The sequence below is a fragment of the Cheilinus undulatus genome, linkage group 19 (genome assembly GCF_018320785.1).
Source record: "Cheilinus undulatus linkage group 19, ASM1832078v1, whole genome shotgun sequence".
Lineage (NCBI taxonomy): Eukaryota > Metazoa > Chordata > Actinopteri > Labriformes > Labridae > Cheilinus > Cheilinus undulatus.
Window position 1 is genome coordinate 1,396,153 of NC_054883.1, and position 15,477 is coordinate 1,411,629.

The following is a 15,477-nucleotide window of genomic DNA, read 5'->3' on the forward strand; positions in this document are numbered from 1 at the left end:
TATTTTATTTCTGTTTTTAACTAAAGGGATTTAAACCCATGTTTAGGAAGGCTGTCTACCACACAAATGAATCAAAATATACTTGCTTCTTTGGTCAGAGTGGTTATTTTTCAGGTTAAAGCTCTCCCCTTTATCCCCCTTATGGGCGGCCTTGTCTCCACATGACTATTCTTGAGTGTTCATGGCTGTGTTCAGCCACCTTCAGGTACAGTGCGGGTCCAGGTCTCTGGCACCTTTATTTTGGGTTCCTGGGCTGAAAAGGTTGAGAACCCCTGCTCTAGTTGGACAATGTTGAGAAATTACCCTCCAGATTGCCCTCTGGTTTTACAAAATTTGACCAACCTCTCCTGTAGAAAGCCAAATTTTGATTTTGCCATCCTCTGGACAAAGCTTGACCTCTTGTGGCCTCTAAGTGGACAAATTTAACAGATCTCCCTCAGGTCTAACAGTGAAGACAGTAAAGTGTCAGGAGCTTCTCTGTATTAAGTTAGTGTTTGATGAGCTTCTTGTTTGAGTGTCTTTATGAGATAAATGTTGAAATATTTCTCTGATTGTTCCTCTTTATCATCACAGTGATGTAGCAGGTAAACTTTAGAGCTACCTTTAGTCTCCACCAGAGATTTACATGTTCATGGATAGATGTCTTCAAGCTTCTGTGCCCTGGTATCACACAATAGCTTTTATTTCTCCCAGTCCTGCCCCTCCTTCACTGTTCATGGTGAAGGTTCCCTATCTGGGACTCCGGACTATCTCTGTCATCAGGCTGTCAGAATTCTGTCAGAGCAGTTTAACTCAAGTCATGATCTCAGCCCAAGCTCTTTCTTTAAATGTCTGTAAAACATGAGTCATGTGCTGATTACGGGTCTACTTTGACCTCATTCTACACTGAAGAACCAACATCTCCACATGCTGCTCTGGACATGCGCAGTCTCTCCTCCAGAGGACTTCATGCAGAGCACTGCTGGACAGACTACGTAAATCCTTCTTAAACGCTCCGTTTAAGGTCTTAAACAAAAATTTAACCGAAGTTTATTTCACTCACCTCACCAGAGACTCCGGTAGGAACGTTTTGGCGTATTTCACTCCGGACTGGATGGACAGAGGCAACATTGTGTTATCGATTAACCATGGGGGGGGGGGGGGGGTCAGTCCCAGGTGTTCAGATTCTGCAGCACCTGCAGAGTGAACCTTCATCAAGAGGGATGATCAACATGACGACCTGTGATTGGTCATTTGCCGGGGGCCAATCAGTCAGCTTAATATTCACCATCACAAGCAGATTTCAGATGAACTGATGAAAATATTAAAATACTGAGATACATTAAACTTTTCATTTTTAACTTGATGTCACACGATAAAAGTTTTTCTTTTTTGCTCCATGAAAGGACACTTAAAAAATATCTACACCTAAAGATACGTAATATTAAAAATCTAGACTTGAACAGATTTTTGTTGTGCAATCATTCAGTAAACGTGAAATTATTTACTAAAGAGGGAAATAATTTAAAAGTATGCACATGCATTTCAACTAAAAGCAACAGAGCTTTAACAATCAAGAAAAGTATGGATCATTATTATTTTTTTATGTATAACATAACACAACCAGGGATTACGTTAAACAAAAACATTCATATCGGAGCATATATTCAGTGTTTTTGCTTTGTTGTTGTCAGATTTGGTTCATTCTGTTGGACATCGTGGCTCTACGCAGTAAGGATGAGCTCTCTGGAATTTACATTAATGGGTGTTAAATTTGTCCAGTAATGTCAGGAGGCTCATTGTATATTTTTGTATTTTTTGTCTTTGTTTTCATACAGTTATGAAGATAAGCTATCTTATGTGTAAAATTGAATGTGCTTCATCATGGTATTTTATTTCAACAGCTTTGGAGAATAATTTGACGAACATTTATAAAATACGTGCATTACTATAATGTCCTCTGTCTTTTTGCAGAAATCACAGATGTTACTAAAATCAGAAAAGAGTGGGGTGTGTGAATTAGTGGATTAATGCTATTTTTTATTATGCTAAACGGCGTTTCTTCGACTTTTGGAAGATGGTAAATTTGAAGGCTAAAAGCCATTCTTTAAATCAATGATTATCGGGGAAATGGGCATTTAATGGAAAAATCCCTCTAAGAGTATTTTTAAGTTTAATGTAAAAGTGCATCTGTAATTAATTAATTAAGTTTTACAACGGTTAAAAACTCACTTCCGTTCAAATCTACCGGATGTTGACATTGTTGTTTCCGTCGGACCTTTGTAACAGACGGACCTAGGCGGTGCGTTTCAAAAACAACCCGCCGTAACTCGATCAGGTTCCAGTGTTTCCCCTCTCAGAGGTCGGAGTTTGAGTTTATTGAGGACTCATCATGAAGTTTAGAGGGAAAATCATCGATATCGCGTGTCTGAATCATTTCAGCCGTGAGTGTTTTTAATGTTTTTAACCGATAAACGATGCTAACATGTTAGCATGTGCTACAATAATACCAGACTATATATATAGTCTAGTAAAAGCACTAAAATTTACTTAAATAGAAATTAGAGTACTGGTCTTTGAATCTACTCCAGTAAAAGCACAGTTACTGGGGTTAAAATGTCCTTAAGTAGAAGTTAAAGTACTGGTCTATGAATGTACTCCAGTAAAAGCACAGTTACTGTGGTTAAAATGTCCTTAAGTAGAAGTTAAAGTACTGGTCTATGAATGTACTCCAGTAAAAGCACAGTTACTGGGGTTGAAATGTCCTTAAGTAGAAGTTAAAGTACTGGTCTATGAATGTACTCCAGTAAAAGCACAGTTACTGGGGTTGAAATGTCCTTAAATAGAAGTTAAAGTACTGGTCTATGAATGTACTCCAGTAAAAGCACAGTTACTGGGGTTGAAATGTCCTTAAATAGAAGTTAAAGTACTGGTCTATGAATGTACTCCAGTAAAAGCACAGTTACTGGGGTTGAAATGTCCTTAAGTAGAAGTTAAAGTACTGGTCTGTAAATCTACCCCAGTAAAAGTAAAAAGTAAGTCATTTAAAATTTAATTAGAGTACTGAGTAGCTACTTTTGATATGATGATATGACCTGTTTTTAATGTACAATAATAGTAAGAAAATATCGACCTTTAAGCAGGATATTTAATATTCAGACATCACATTAGAATCTCTCCTTTGTCCCGTGAAGGGAAATTAGTGTTACAGCAGGTGGACACAAGCTAATGCAGCAATAACATGAGGACAGAATTCACAGTATTAACAAAGGTTGAGGAAATATTCTAAACATTAAACACTCAAACAATAACGTTAAGAAGAAAACAGGACAGACTTAGTTTCAGAATAGTTCTGGATAAATTGGGGCTGAACGATTTGGTAAAATAATCTAATTATGATTTTTTTTACCCAATAGTGTAATTGCGATCTAATATGTGGAGGACAGACTTAGTTTCAGAATAGTTCTGGATAAATTGGGGCTGAACGATTTGGTAAAATAATCTAATTATGATTTTTTTTACCCAATAGTGTAATTGCGATCTAATATGTGGTTTATTTTGAGTTCCTCATCTCGTGCATTTTCCAACAAAAACAGGCAATAATTCATTCTATATTATGACCAACACAGTGTCAGATTTTTAAAAAATATCTAATTGTGATGATTTTACAAACTTGATATGCACTGTTGTATTAAAAGGAATGATATTTTTTAATATAATTCTCATATTTAATAAGAACAACATAAAAAATGAAGAAAATAGTATTGCAACTTCTGCATATTGTATGATATGTATCTAATTGTAATGTATAACTGCTGTTCTTGACAAGATTTGTGGATGTGAATCATTCTCTGGCTACGTGCATGTACTGACTGTGTGATTGTTTTTATGATGTTGCAGAAAGCTTGGACCTCCTTGTTGTGGCTTTTAGTGTTTATTTTTCTACTTACTGCTCAACGTTTTTAAAAATGTACTAAAGTAAAATACGTCACTCAAAATATACTTAAGTGAATGTAAAAGTAGTGATTTTAAAAACTACTCAAAAAACTACAAGTACACAAAAAGCTACAGTCCTTAGAGTAAATGTTATTAGTTACTTTCCACCCCTGAATAATAGCAAACTTTACTGTGACAGTCTCTGATTTCTCTAAACGTTTGGGGTGGTGTCCATCACTGTACCACGGTTTCTGAGCTCTTCAGAACGACCCGTTTAGGATCACAGATGTTTGAGACTGCATGGCTAGGCGAGGATTTTATGCAGCTGTGGGTCTGACTGGAACACCTGAATTTAGTAATCAACAGGTGTGGCCAAATACTTTTGTCCATGTAGAGTACATCAGTATCAGCTAAAATGAAATATTGACATATCATACCGTAGCACAAATCTGACCTATCTGAGTCAACAGTAGGGCTGGGAAATTAATTGCAAATTAGATTCAATTGCAATATGGCATAATGCAATTTATAAATCGCAGAAGTTGCACAGTATCTTTAACTTGAAATGTGTCAAAATACCAGTTTAATCAATCATTTTTTGCAGAGATTTTACGCACATTCCGTGAGTGTCATTTTTCATATAATAGTTGAAAAAAATCATCTGTTTCTTGTTTTTATGTTTGTTTTTCTTCATCAGAATCATGATATAAAAATGATAATGCCCTTAAACAAAGCAAATTACATCATATTTGCAATATGAGCAAAAATAGTTAGCTCATTCTAAATAAAACTGATGAAGCCTCGCGTTACTTCATGAAAGTCAAAGTTCAGTTGGTAGCCAGCCTCACCTCCTCCACCACAGCCTCCTCCTTTATAGACTAAAGCTCTGACTCCTCCAACCCAGCCTCTTCCTTTATAGACTAAAGCTCCACTTCCTCCACCCCAGCCTCCTCCTTTATAGACTAAAGCTCCGACTCCTCCAACCCAGCCTCCTCCTTTATAGACTAAAGCTCCGACTCCTCCAACCCAGCCTCCTACTTTATAGACTAAAGCTCCACTTCCTCCACCCCAGCCTCCTCCTTTATAGACTAAAGCTCCGACTCCTCCACCCCAGCCTCCTCCTTTATAGACTAAAGCTCCACCTCCTCCACCCCAGCCTCCTCCTTTATAGACTAAAGCTCCGACTCCTCCACCCCAGCCTCCTCCTTTATAGACTAAAGCTCCACCTCCTCCACCCCAGCCTCCTCCTTTATAGACTAAAGCTCCACCTCCTCCAACCCAGCCTCCTACTTTATAGACTAAAGCTCCACTTCCTCCACCCCAGCCTCCTACTTTATAGACTAAAGCTCCACTTCCTCCACCCCAGCCTCTTCCTTTATAGACTAAAGCTCCACCTCCTCCACCCCAGCCTCCTACTTTATAGACTAAAGCTCCACTTCCTCCACCCCAGCCTCTTCCTTTATAGACTAAAGCTCCACCTCCTCCACCCCAGCCTCCTCCTTTATAGACTAAAGCTCCACCTCCTCCACCCCAGCCTCCTCCTTTATAGACTAAAGCTCCACCTCCTCCACCCCAGCCTCCTCCTTTATAGACTAAAGCTCCACCTCCTCCACCCTAGCCTCCTCCTTTATAGAGTGAAACTGCACCTCCTCCACCCCAGCCTCCTCCTTTATAGACTAAAGCTCCACTTCCTCCACCCAAGCCTTCTCCTTTATAGACTAAAGCTCCACCTCCTCCACCCCAGCCTCCTCCTTTATAGACTAAAGCTCCACCTCCTCCACCCCAGCCTCCTCCTCTATAGACTAAAGCTCCACCTCCTCCACCCCAGCCTCCTCCTCTATAGACTAAAGCTCCACCTCCTCCACCCCAGCCTCCTCCTCTATAGACTAAAGCTCCACCTCCTCCACCCCAGCCTCCTCCTCTATAGACTAAAGCTTCACCTCCTCCACCCCAGCTTCCTCCTTTATAGCTTAAGGCTTGTTGCACCCCCACATTCAGATTCATGCTACTATGTTATAATTGCTTCTGAAATCATTTCATTGTTTTCAATACACATGGTCTTAATTATGGAATTATTTATTGCTTGAATTTGTTGAAAAATAAGATAACCCCAAGAATAATCGCATAATAAATAGCAATTGCAATATTGGGGAAAAAAATTGCAGTCAGATTATTTTTGCAAATCGTTCAGCCCTAGTCAACAGAACCCTTTAGCCCCCAGCAGGTGTCATCAGGTGGTCCCTGACCTCACTGGGTGTTTGGACCCTTACTTACACAATCTCCAGTTGGTGGACCAGCATTGGTTGCCAGTCACAGCCTGTCTGCTCCTAGTCTCCATCTTTTCTCCTCCCTCTTACTCCACAGCCAGTGGAGCTGCTCGTTTCTGCTCTTTTGGTCTAGAGCTGACTTGGCTTGGATCCACACCGCCATGCTACATTGAGAACAGCACCACCTGCCAGCCCTTATCCTTGCAGTCCTGGATCAGGGTCGGTATTTTGAGGCCTTCCTCTCTGGTTCTCTTATTTCTGGTACTGCTAATGCGTCCAGAATTATTTTCTTTTAGAGAATTAATGCAGCAGAGTCGGCTTTGGTGTTTTGCTTGAGAGCGGCTTGGCTCCTTCCTTGATGAAGGTGATTGTCTTTTTAGAGACTGTGCCAGCTGAGAGAAGGGCCTGTACTATCCTGGGGCTACCACTGTTTTAAACCCAGTGCCAAAGTCCCGCTCTGACCACAGCTTGTAGAGTGGATCTTCTCTCACCCTCCATGTGTGCAGATGCGATGGTGTAGGTAGGGTGTCATATACAGACTGATAGAGAAGTAAAAACAAAAGGGCTCCAGTCTCCACAGCTCTTTTCACGTCATCTTGCACTTGGGCACACTTGGGCAGATCACGTTTTGTCCGGGAGCCCTGGGAACCTTATTTTACTGCTCTTGATAGTCTCTTTCCCTCCTTGCGGGTCCTAACTTCCTCCTGAACTCCTGGTCCTGGTACTTGGATCTCCCCACTGCTAGAAGCATGCAGAGTCGTCCTGCTGCCGGATGCATGGGTTGCAGCCATGTTGGCCGGATTCCTGCCTGTTACCCCAAGTTTTCGCCGGAGTCTCTCAAGCTTAAGTTTTCAAGTATAAGTACAAAGTAGATGAAATGTAAATTCTAAAGGGAAATACCGCAGAGAGGCATTTTAAGGAAAATTCTTCAATGAATGTGGATAGAAGAGGGTGAGTGCTACAGGGTTAAAAAAGTCATAAAATGTTATCAGGACCAGGTTTCCTTCAGGATAAGAAGTCAAGGATCAAAGGGTGTTGGATTCTGAAATGAATGTACATTTTTATTGTGCTTTTTTAAGATTACTTTCCCCCCATCGTGTCAATTCAGGCGTCATCACCACCATCTCCAAACTGACCAAAATGTGCGTCCTGCGGCTGACTCCAGACAACCTGTTCTTTGTTCTGTCAGAGAAAGTGGCCAACGGAGGGGTGAGCATGTGGTGTGAACTGTCTCAGGTAAGGGCAAAGGCGAGTCTTCACTACATAGAGTGTTTGTCTGTGTTAGGGAGGGGCTTTTATAATGTTACAGGGTCATTTAGCAGATGCTTATGTCCAAAGTGACATAGATCTGATGGATAGACAGGCATCTTTGCTGTTATTTTATCAGAAATGGGGCATTAATATTATCCATGCGTTCATCCCTGCAGGCCAACTTCTTCGATGAGTACCAGATGGAGGGCGTATCCTCTGAAGACAACGAGATCTGTCTGGAGGTGACTCCTGAGAATCTGTCCCGGGCCCTGAAGACAGTCCAGAACGCCAAAGCTGTCAAAATCAAGCTGACCAAGAAGCACTGCCCCTGCCTCACCATCGCCGCTGAGCTGGTGAGACACAGCTTTCATGCTTCAGTGACAGTCTGAGGTCTTGAACCTCCCTGATTCCTGCCCTCTCTCTGTCCCTTGTCCAGCCCACCCTGTCCAGCATCAGTCGAGTGGTCACTCATGATGTTCCCGTCGACGTTATCCCACGGAGACTCTGGCACGAGTTCAAAGAGCCGCACATGCCGGACTTTGACGTAAGAGGAACACGCACCAACTACTTCTGTGTTTCTCCTGTAACTTTAAAATCACAAGTGTAGGGAAAGTGGTGATGTTCAACCATAAACAGACTTGTTCAACTGTCTCACAGGTCAGTATCTACCTGCCTCCTCTGAAGACCATGAAGAACGTCGTGGACAGAATGAAGAACCTCTCCAACTTCCTGGTAAGCTCCTCCAAACCTCCACTGAGTTCAGCCGATGTCAGACTGCAGATTTAAATCCTAACAGACTTAAGAAAGCTGCTCCATTAATCATAGAAGGAGAAAAAGGGACAAATATTCTGCTTTTTATTTACACACACTTAAAGATAGTCAAGATAAGCCATGATTGGTCTTGAAGGAGATGGAGGGGGCTCGGACTCCTGGTTCAGTGCCAGTTACGAACCACTCACTGCGCTGAACTGCGCTGTAAGCCCAGACAAGTAGAGGTGACTAGAAAAATTCTAGTAAAGCGGTTGCCTTATAAAAGAGTTGATTGGACTTAATAATTTAAGTACTATCAACGGATGTATTTAGTTTAACTAACTTTAATAAGGCAGCCGGTTTACTAGAATCTTTCTAGTAAACTCTACTTAAGTTTTCTCTGGTTTAGAGCTGACAAAGCCTGCAGGATGAGAACCTTAAGTACAGCTGCATTTCAGAAAAGGGTTTGACTTACCATAATAAAATGAACTTATTGCATGTGTTGTAATGTATGATGTAATGCACTGTAATGTATTGTATGTAATGTATCTTATAAGTAGGCATAGTACTATTTTTAATGCATTTTACTGTTACCTGTATTTTATTGCATGTGCTGCATTGTATTGTAATGTTTCTTTTAAGTAGGCATAGTACTGTTTTTAATGGATTTTAATTATTGTAGTGCTCATGTCAGCTGCCCCAGAGACTACAGTTGAAAATTAGCCAACTTGGCTAAACTGGCATATTTACAGTAATGTTCATTAATGTGCATTGTCTCTGTATTTTAAACCAATAAATAAATAAATAAACTTACTGAAGAGATGCACTGCCAGTAGACTTCCTCTGCGCTCTTTTACGCACGTTCCTCTGTCCAGCACATCATCCGACAGTAATAATATACAAGTTTTCATTTGAATGTGGCAGTTAAAGTCCGTCTTCTTTGTGTGGAATTAGATTTATGACTTATTGCAATGAGTCTTCACTCCTGACAGTTTTTGCCTTTTAAAAAGATTTTGGGAGGATTTTTTTAAAGTAAGCCTTGAAGAGGTCACTAAAGAGCCACATGCAGCGCGAGTATCACTGTTATATAGCCTACATGTGAGCCAACATTGTTTTTTGCCCGTTCTGTAGGTAAAATTAGCTAAATTAGAAACTGTACCCGTCTGTTCTGCTGTATAGCCTAGTTTCCTCTCTGGTGCCCCAGCGATCTCTCCTTAAAGGGACAGTACACGCTGAAAGCTCTAGAGCAGTGATATTCAACATGTGGCTCTGGAGCTATATGTGGCTCTTTTGTGATTATCTGTGGCTCTTTTATGTTTTACTTTCAAATATTATTCCCCTAGAAAACCATTAAAAAGGGAAACTTTTTTTTTGCCCTTTTTCACAATTTTTCCCACTTTTCATCCTTTTAAAGCTACCTTCTGCCATTAAATACCACTTTGTTTCTACTTTTTCCAATTTTTGACACTTTTTTGCAACTTTTTTCTACCACTTTAATCCCATTTTTGCCCCTTTTCACCACGTTTTTTTCACCAATTTTTACCCATTTAAGCTACCTTTTCCCATTAAATACCACTTGTTTCCTAGTTTTTGCCCATTTTTGCCACTCTTGACTGCTTTTTGCCCATTTAGTCACTTTTCACTCCTTTTTTGCCACGTTTTTGCCACTTTGGACCATTATTTCTACATGTAACTCATTTTTTGTCACTTCTCATCCATTTTTGCTATTTTTTGACCCCTTTCCTCCCCATTTTCACCTATTTTTTTGTTTTTGACCATTTTTGCCACCTTTAACTTACTGTTATTGCTACTTCAAGCCATTTTGCAACTTTTCACCACTTAGATTGTGGCTTTTACAAAGGTATTTTTAAACAATTTGGCTCTTTGGTTGAGTAACACTGCTCTAGAGGATAATGTCACCACTTTTACCAGATACCTGATTAAATCCAACATCAAAGAAACAGAAGAATCCCTGTAATGTGGCTGCAAATGCTCACTGATGTCTGCAGGAGTGTGTACATTTCTGTGTTTTAAGGCACTGGTATTAACCTTCAGACAAATGTGGCTGAGTTAACCATAAGGCTAATTTCATGAGTGATCTCTTTTCCTGGATCTTCTTTGGCATCTTAGATTGAAACGTGTCTATTTCAGGTCCTGGAGGCCAACCTGAGCGGAGAGATGAACCTGAAGATCGAGACGGACCTGGTTTCTGTCACAACTCACTTCAAAGACCTGGGAAACCCTCCATGGGGTAAGAACCCACTGACTGAGGCATGCTAGCTCTGAGGACGGCCTGCAGCCAGTCTTACTGAATTTCACTCCTCAGTTTTAAAGCAAAGATGAAAAAGTGAAGGTTGAAACTAGTTTTTGGTAAAAGAGCTTGAACACTGTGTGGATTTTCTAGTTTTCTGATTACTCAGCTCTTTTAAAAACTCTTAAGCCCTAGTGGGACCAAATTTGGTCCTACTTGCCTCAATCCAAACAAACTTGCTCTGTGCACTCTAGTTTTGTACAAAAATAGTCATGTTACACATTAAATTAAACAGAAGAAGCTCAGCTACAAGCCCAGGTAAACCATTTTTACCTACACCACATCCACCTGAAAAAGGACTCAAATCAATGACCACATATCAAAGTGGCCATAGTGCTACGTAGCTAGACACTTCTGCCCCCTATGGGATGGTGCCTGGTACTACATACACAAACATGGTTTCATTTGAAAGCCCAGCCTGTACTGAAAATTCTAGTCATGTTTGTGCAGTTTTCATTTGTTTCAACAGTTTCTTTTAGTTTTCTGCACTTTATTTTGTGTTTTTTTTTGTGCCATTGAAAATAAATCTGCTCCTCTTGGTGTCAAACTTTAGTTCCTCTGTAAGACTTCCTTTGAAAGGGAACTATAAAGAGGTCTGGGTGATTTGAGGGGGGAAAAAAGAAATCCATGATGCAGTGTCCACCCATAATGGCATATGAGTAAAAAAACCATTTGATACCTGAGATTTTTCAAATGGCAGAGATAGAACCAAACTGGGCCAAATCGGGCCCAAATAACACAAAAGAGGATTTCTCCTGGATATATATATATTTTCTTTACTAAAATCTCTCTTATTTTGTCCTGATAACCCTCTAGTGGCATGAAAGTTTAAAGAGGTAATGTCAAAATGTGGTGCTTTGGCCTACTGGAGATTTTTGGACTTCAACTGCATTATTTCTATGAGATATACAGTGCTTAACAAATTTATTAGACCACCACCCAAAGTTAGGTTTATGCCACAGCTGCCCTAAATTAACAGCATTGGTAATTACCAAAATCATTTTTTATGTTTCTGCAATGGTTAATACACCAATATGTAGAAGCTCTTTAACCCAAATGATATTTTTAATCCTAAAATATAATTATTATTGTTATCCATGAACTTTCAAATTTACTGATTTACAAAAAAACTAAAAAAATAGTAAAGCACATTATTATTTCTTGATGAATATGTCAAATTATAGTTATTTACTGTCATTCCTGAACAGAAAAATGAGTTTTAGTGGTTGAATGTTATGCTTGATTCATTTTTTGACTTCTCAGAGAAGCCCAGTGAGCTGGCTCAAATTTGGGTGAATTCAGTTTGAAATTCCTCATTCCTGTTCAAAATGGTAAAACGTGGAGAGCTGACTGAAAATGAAAGAGTCCGCATTAAAGCACTTCATGATGCTGGATGGTCTCAGACTGATATGACAGGTGGTCTAATAAATTAATAATAAATTAAGAATGGGTCGTTCTCAGGAGCTCAGTGAATTCCAGCGTGGTACTGTGATAGGATGCCACCTGTGCATCAAGTCCAGTGGTGAAATTTCCTGGCTCCTAAATATTCCACAGTCAACTGTCAGTGGTATTATAACAAAGTGGAAGCCATTGGGAATGACAGCAACTCAGCCACCAAGTGGTAGGCCACGTAAAATGACGGAGCGGGGTCAGCAGATGCTGAGGTCATAGTGAGCAGAGGTCGCCAACTTTCTGCAGAGTCAAAGGCTACAGACCTTCAAACTTCATGTGGCCTTCAGATTAGCTCAAGAACAGTGGTAGAGAGCTTCATGGAATGGGTTTCCATGGCCAAGTAGCTGCATCCAAGCTAGGGATGGGTAAAAATATAGATTAATCGATGTATCGCAATATTTCCGCCCCCAATTCAATATCGATTCAGCAAATCCTCTGAATTGGTTCACCTCCTGGCCATTGGGGGTCACTGTGCGTGTGATTCGCGTTGTATGGATGGAGGCCGCACTCGACCAAACAACAACTAACCATAACCATGTTATGTGAGGTTTATCACAATTTCAAAGAGGAAAGAAATATTATTTAAGTTTACATGCACTTTACTTTTTCAGTGTTTATACAAAACTGTCATGTTTTTTACTTTTGTACTCCATATGCACAAATAAGTTATTATTGTGCAAATTTTTATTTTCAGATGTTTTATTGCTCAAAAATATGAGGTGACTTACCAGATATGTTTACATGGGCATGAAAATAATTATTTAAAAAAATGTCAACAGGTTAATTGTGTATTTCTACTTCTTACTGAATCGACATTGATGCATTTAAATCATTATTGAATTGAATCAATATTGAATCGAATCACAACCTAAAGAATTGAAATCGAATTGAATCGTGAGGTTCTTAACAATACCCAGCCCTAATCCAAGCCATACATCACCAAGTGCAATGCAAAGCGTCGGATGCAGTGGTGTAAAGCACGCCGCCACTGGACTCTAGAGCAGTGGAGACGCCTTCTCTGGAGTGACGAATCACGCTTCTCCATCTGGCAATCTGATGGACCAGTCTGGGTTTGGCGGTTGCCAGGAGAACGGTACTTGTCTGACTGCGCTATGCCAAGTGTAAAGTTTGGTGGAGGGGGGATTATGGTGTGGGCTTGTTTTTCAGGAGCTGGGCTTGGCCCCTTAGTTCCAGTCAAAGGAACTCTGAATGCTTCGGCATACCAAGAGATTCTGGACAATTCCATGCTCCCAACTTTGTGGGAACAGTTTGGGGATGGCCCCTTCCTGTTCCAACATGACTGTGCACCAGTGCACAAAGCAAGGTCCATAAAGACATGGATGAGAGAGTTTGGTGTGGATGAACTTGACTGGCCTGCACAGAGTCCTGACCTCAACCCCATAGAACACCTTTGGGATGAATTAGAGCGGAGACTGAGAGCCAGGCCTTCTGGTCCAACATCAGTGTGTGACCTCACAAATGTGCTTCTGGAAGAATGGTCAAAAATTGCCATAAACACACTCCTAAACCTTGTGGAAGGCCTTCCCAGAAGAGTTGAAACTGTTTCAGCTGCAAAGGGTGGACTGACATCATATTAAACCCTATGGATTAAGAATGGGATGTCATAAAGGGTTAAGAAGCTGGAAACTTATATAGATTATAGAGAAGCTGTGCAGGTTTACTGCTGATAGTCACAGTTGTATTATTTTACTGGTTAAACTCTCTCATTCCTCCTCGTTCTCCCTCCAGGTGATGACGCCTCGCAGGACGGGGGCCCGTCTCAGAGCAGGGACCCGGAGGCCATGGCCCAGGCGCGGGTGGACATCAGGAAGCTGCAGCAGTTCCTCATGGGTCAGCAGGTCAACCCCAGCAAGGCCATGTGCAGTAAGTCCTCCTGCTGCTCTGTGACTAAAGTTTGCGATATTAATGAGAGTAACTCTTAATGGAGCTCAGCCTGAAGACAACTCCTGTAGTCCTGACAGCCACACAGAGACCAAAATAAATATTATCAGATAACAGCTGAAATCAGAGCAGGATCATTTATTTACACTTATTCTTTACATCATGCATTGAAGAGATAGAAAATGTTATTTACACTTAATGTAAAGTTTTTGTCTTTATTTTTTTGATCAAAATTTTAGAAACAAAGAAAACTGCTCTTCACAGCTGCAGTTTCCAAATGAAAATAATCTTTCCGTTATTTATAGACAACGTGAACATTTCTGTCTTTATAGTTATCAACAAAATAAAACAAGGAGCCTCAGCTGATAAAGGAGTTAAATCTGCTTTTTTTAATCAGTCATTTTCTCCTTTATTGACTTTTTGGTGCATAAATTCACCGCAGTGTGATTTTCTAAACAAAGAGAGAAATCAGCCTGCTGCTGAGATTTCCAGATGTTTCTGGTGTTTTTTTCAGCTGTTTGAAACCTGATTAAATGATTAATGTTATCTTCTCCTACCCTCAGACATCGTCCATGAGCGGGTCGTCCACCTGATTCTGCTGCATGAAGACGTGTCGCTGCAGTACTTCATCCCCGCCGTGGCGTAGAAGCTCCGCCCACATCAGCGTTATTTCTGCTCTTAAGAGGAATGACTCTGGAGCCGTCTGTTAGACAGTAAGAGGGTTTAAACATGGACAAAGACCTCCTGAGACTAATTCAGCGTGTCTGTCTGTCCTACGCTTTAATGAAACGGACGTTTCTGTTCACCACTCTTCTCTGGGAGATTTCAGCGCCAGCCGCTAATGGAAGTACCGACATGCTGGAAATCTCTATCAGGGACCAGTGTCAGTGTTTCCACAGATCGACGGCCATCCTGTCCAGTGTGATTAATGTTTTTTGTTTCTGTTTTGACAGTATTCATCAACAGTGTGTTTTATAAAGATGCTCAGATATCACCTGTCGCCTCGTGTCCCATAATCCCGTGTCCCATGAGCTGTGTGTGTGGAGGCTCGTCACTGAGGTAGTGTATCACAGATTTCATCCTGGATGATTTCAGCTAGACGAGGCTGCAGAAAAACAGCTTCATTTTTAACGTCAAACATCATACACACCGATCTGTGTTAAACTTTAATAGTTTTCATTTAGAAAATCCTGATGTAATATTCCTACAGACTTTCGTTCATGACAAAAGTTCCATTATTATGACCATGTGACCACTAAAAATAGATAAAGAGGATCTGTTAATTTTCAGGAAATAACTCATTCTAAATGTAGATGAACCAAAATGTAGAACTTTGAGACAATAAAGTCAGAAATCCAACCACTGTTCCAGTATTTTTTTAACCCTTTAAAGCCTGAATACACAAATCATAGCCAGAAAATTTTCATTTTTTGGAATTGAAATGATTATTTGACTTTCTACTGAAATAAAAAAAATCCAAATTTCCATAAAATTTAACATATATATTTTTTGTATCTCAATTGATAAATCAGATGTTTTGGTAACTAATATTCCACTTGAGGGCATTTTATTGTTTATCAGATTGTATTCAGTTTTTTTTTTTTTTTTTTTTAGTAATTTATGATCATA

The 15,477-nt window shown here is 40.2% G+C and overlaps 1 protein-coding gene across 1 annotated transcript; it reads left to right on the forward strand.

Annotated features, from left to right (window-relative positions):
- Positions 1 to 2,273: 2,273 nt before the first annotated feature.
- Positions 2,274 to 14,842, forward strand: hus1 (HUS1 checkpoint clamp component). The gene is made up of 8 exons (XM_041814264.1): positions 2,274 to 2,423; positions 7,291 to 7,418; positions 7,610 to 7,786; positions 7,870 to 7,977; positions 8,091 to 8,165; positions 10,335 to 10,434; positions 13,696 to 13,830; positions 14,412 to 14,842. The coding sequence occupies exons 1-8, from the start codon at positions 2,372 to 2,374 to the stop codon at positions 14,492 to 14,494; spliced, it is 858 nt and encodes a 285-aa protein (XP_041670198.1). The 5' UTR covers positions 2,274 to 2,371; the 3' UTR covers positions 14,495 to 14,842.
- The last annotated feature ends 635 nt before the right edge of the window (positions 14,843 to 15,477 follow it).